Consider the following 2,412-nt stretch of genomic DNA (forward strand, 5'->3'; position numbering starts at 1 on the left):
ACCACGCCCAGCCAGAACCCCTAAATTCTGTTGAGCCTCCTTGTCAGTCAAAGAAGCCCTTCCTCTCCTGTCTGAGGAGGTTAGGTTCCTTGTCCCTATGAAATCTGTAATGGCCTCACCTGAGGTGGTTGCCTGGCGGGATCTGCTGATTCTTCTTAAAACCTACTGTCCACTTTGGGAGGCCAAGGCAGGTGGATCACCTGAGGTTGGGAGTTCGAGACCAGACTGACCAACATGGAGAAACCCCGTCTCTACTAAAAATACAAAATTAGCCGGGCATGGTGGCGCATGCCTGTAATCCCAGCTACTCCGGAGGCTGAGGCAGGAGAATCGCTTGAACCCGGGAGGCAGATTTGAATCTCCACAGTGGAGAGTTACGGTCCTTCAGGCAATTTCCCTACTTGTGTCAGGTTGGAGGCCGAGAGCCTCTTGAATGTTAAGGAGGCAAACCCCCTTGTCTTAGTCCATACCTGCTGCAATAACATCACCTAAAGACGGATAAAAGGATTTTGTATCCTCTTTTGGGTAGAATTAGCTTGTTCACAATTGTCCAAGGGACAGCTGCTTCATGTTAGGTAGAAGTCTGATTTCGCTCTTTAGTTTTTGTCTGGAAGTTAAATATGATTACAAGAGGTGTTCATTGATGCCATGTTGACAACCGATAAACTCTGGTACTTTTTTTGTTGCTGTTGTTAATTAGTTTTTATTTCATAATCATAAACTTAACTCTGCAATCTAGCTAGGCATGGAAAGGAACAAGGAAAACATAGAACCCAAAGGGAACTGCATGCAGTGAGAGCACAAAGATTCTAGGATACTGCGAGCAAATGGGGTGGAGGGTGCTCTCCTGAGCTACAGAAGGAATGGTCTGGTGGTTAAGATAAAACACAAGTCAAACTTACTAGAGTTGTCCACAGTCAGCAATGGTGATCTTCTTGCTGGTCTTGCCATTCCTGGACCCAAAGCACTCCATGGTCTCCACAATATTCATGCCTTCTTTCACCTTGCCGAAGACCACATGCTTGCCATCCAACCACTCAGTCTTGGCAGCGCAGAGGAAAAACTGGGAACTGTTTGCGTTGGGTCCAGCATTTGCCACGGACAAGATGCCAGGACCTGTATGCTTCAGGATGAAGTTCTTGTCATCAAATTTCTCCCCGTAGATGGACTTGCCACCAGTGCCGTCATGGCATGTGAAGTCTCCACCCTGACACATAAACCCTGGAACAATTCTGTGAAAGCAGGAACCCTTATAGCCAAATCCTTTCTCTCCAGTGCTCAGAGCATGAAAGTTTCCTGCTGTCTTTGGAAACTTGTCTGCAAAAAGCTCAAAGGAGATGCAGCCCAAGGGCTCCGTGTCGAAGAACACGGTGGGGTTGACCATGGCTGATAGTACAGGGCTCCTGGCGGCAGCGGTGTCTGCAAAGCCCAGTGGTGTTTTTTTTACCATGTCAATTTAGCTAGGCTAGAACCACATTTCCTAGATTCCTTTCCCTGCATAGTTTTGGGTTAGGGCTAGCTATAAGAGAAATTTGTGCAGTTTGGAAGGCAGAAGTGGAGCAACAGTCATTACATTCTGAAGGTCACCAGCTCCCACATGGGGTAGGAGCTGGGCCTGCAGCTCCTTCAGTTACCACTGTATCTTCTAGATCAACTTCTGTGAGTTCTGGGCCACAAGCATGTGCAGCCCCATGGTGAAGGGTACCAGCTGTTTCAGCTGAAAAAATGTGCAGCAAAGGGTCACAGTATTACCTGGTGCTGGGGGAAGGGAATAGGAAGATTCACTACAGTCATATATTTTTACATAATATTTGACTTTTTCATGACAAATGATTTTTAAATTAGAAAAGCACCATAAAGTTGAATTAACCAAAAAAGAGAGAAAGTCCAGACCCTTCAGTGACTACCTCTGTCTACGTAAGATCAGACTCCTCAGTCTGGTATGTGAGGCCCTGGACAATCAGGTGCTAGTGTACTTTTTTAACTTTATCTGTCACTACTTCCCTTCCTGTGCCCTCCACTCTGGAATTCTTCCTGGGACTGTAGGACTTTAGTTGGGCCAGAAGGGCTGGGTCTGGGATAGGGTTGCTTAGAGAGTGCCGTGATGCCGCAGCCTCAATGCTAACTTTTGTTTTCTGTTTTTTGGGTTTTTTTGAGACGGAGTCTTGCTCTGTCGCCCAGGCTGGAGTGCAGTGGCGTGATCTCGGCTCGCTGCAAGCTCTGCCTCCTGGGTTCACGCCATTCTCCTGCCTCAGTCTCCTCAGTAGCTGGGACTACAGGCGCCCGCCACCTCGCCCGGCTAATTTTTTGTATTTTTAGTAGAGACGGGGTTTCACCGTGTTAGCCAGGATGGTCTCGATCTCCTGACCCCGTGATCTGCCCCCCTCGGCCTCCCAAAGTGCTGGGATTACA

General features: G+C 47.9%; 1 protein-coding gene across 1 annotated transcript; it reads right to left on the reverse strand.

The window, feature by feature from the left end:
- Positions 1–811: 811 nt before the first annotated feature.
- On the reverse strand, positions 812–1,396 carry LOC100969161 (peptidyl-prolyl cis-trans isomerase A-like). The gene has a single exon (XM_034935018.3). It carries the CDS (start codon positions 1,382–1,384, stop codon positions 902–904), a length of 483 nt encoding a protein of 160 aa, XP_034790909.1. The 5' UTR covers positions 1,385–1,396; the 3' UTR covers positions 812–901.
- Between the last annotated feature and the right edge of the window lie 1,016 nt (positions 1,397–2,412).

The sequence above is a fragment of the Pan paniscus genome, chromosome 10 (genome assembly GCF_029289425.2).
Source record: "Pan paniscus chromosome 10, NHGRI_mPanPan1-v2.0_pri, whole genome shotgun sequence".
Classification (NCBI taxonomy): Eukaryota; Metazoa; Chordata; class Mammalia; order Primates; family Hominidae; genus Pan; species Pan paniscus.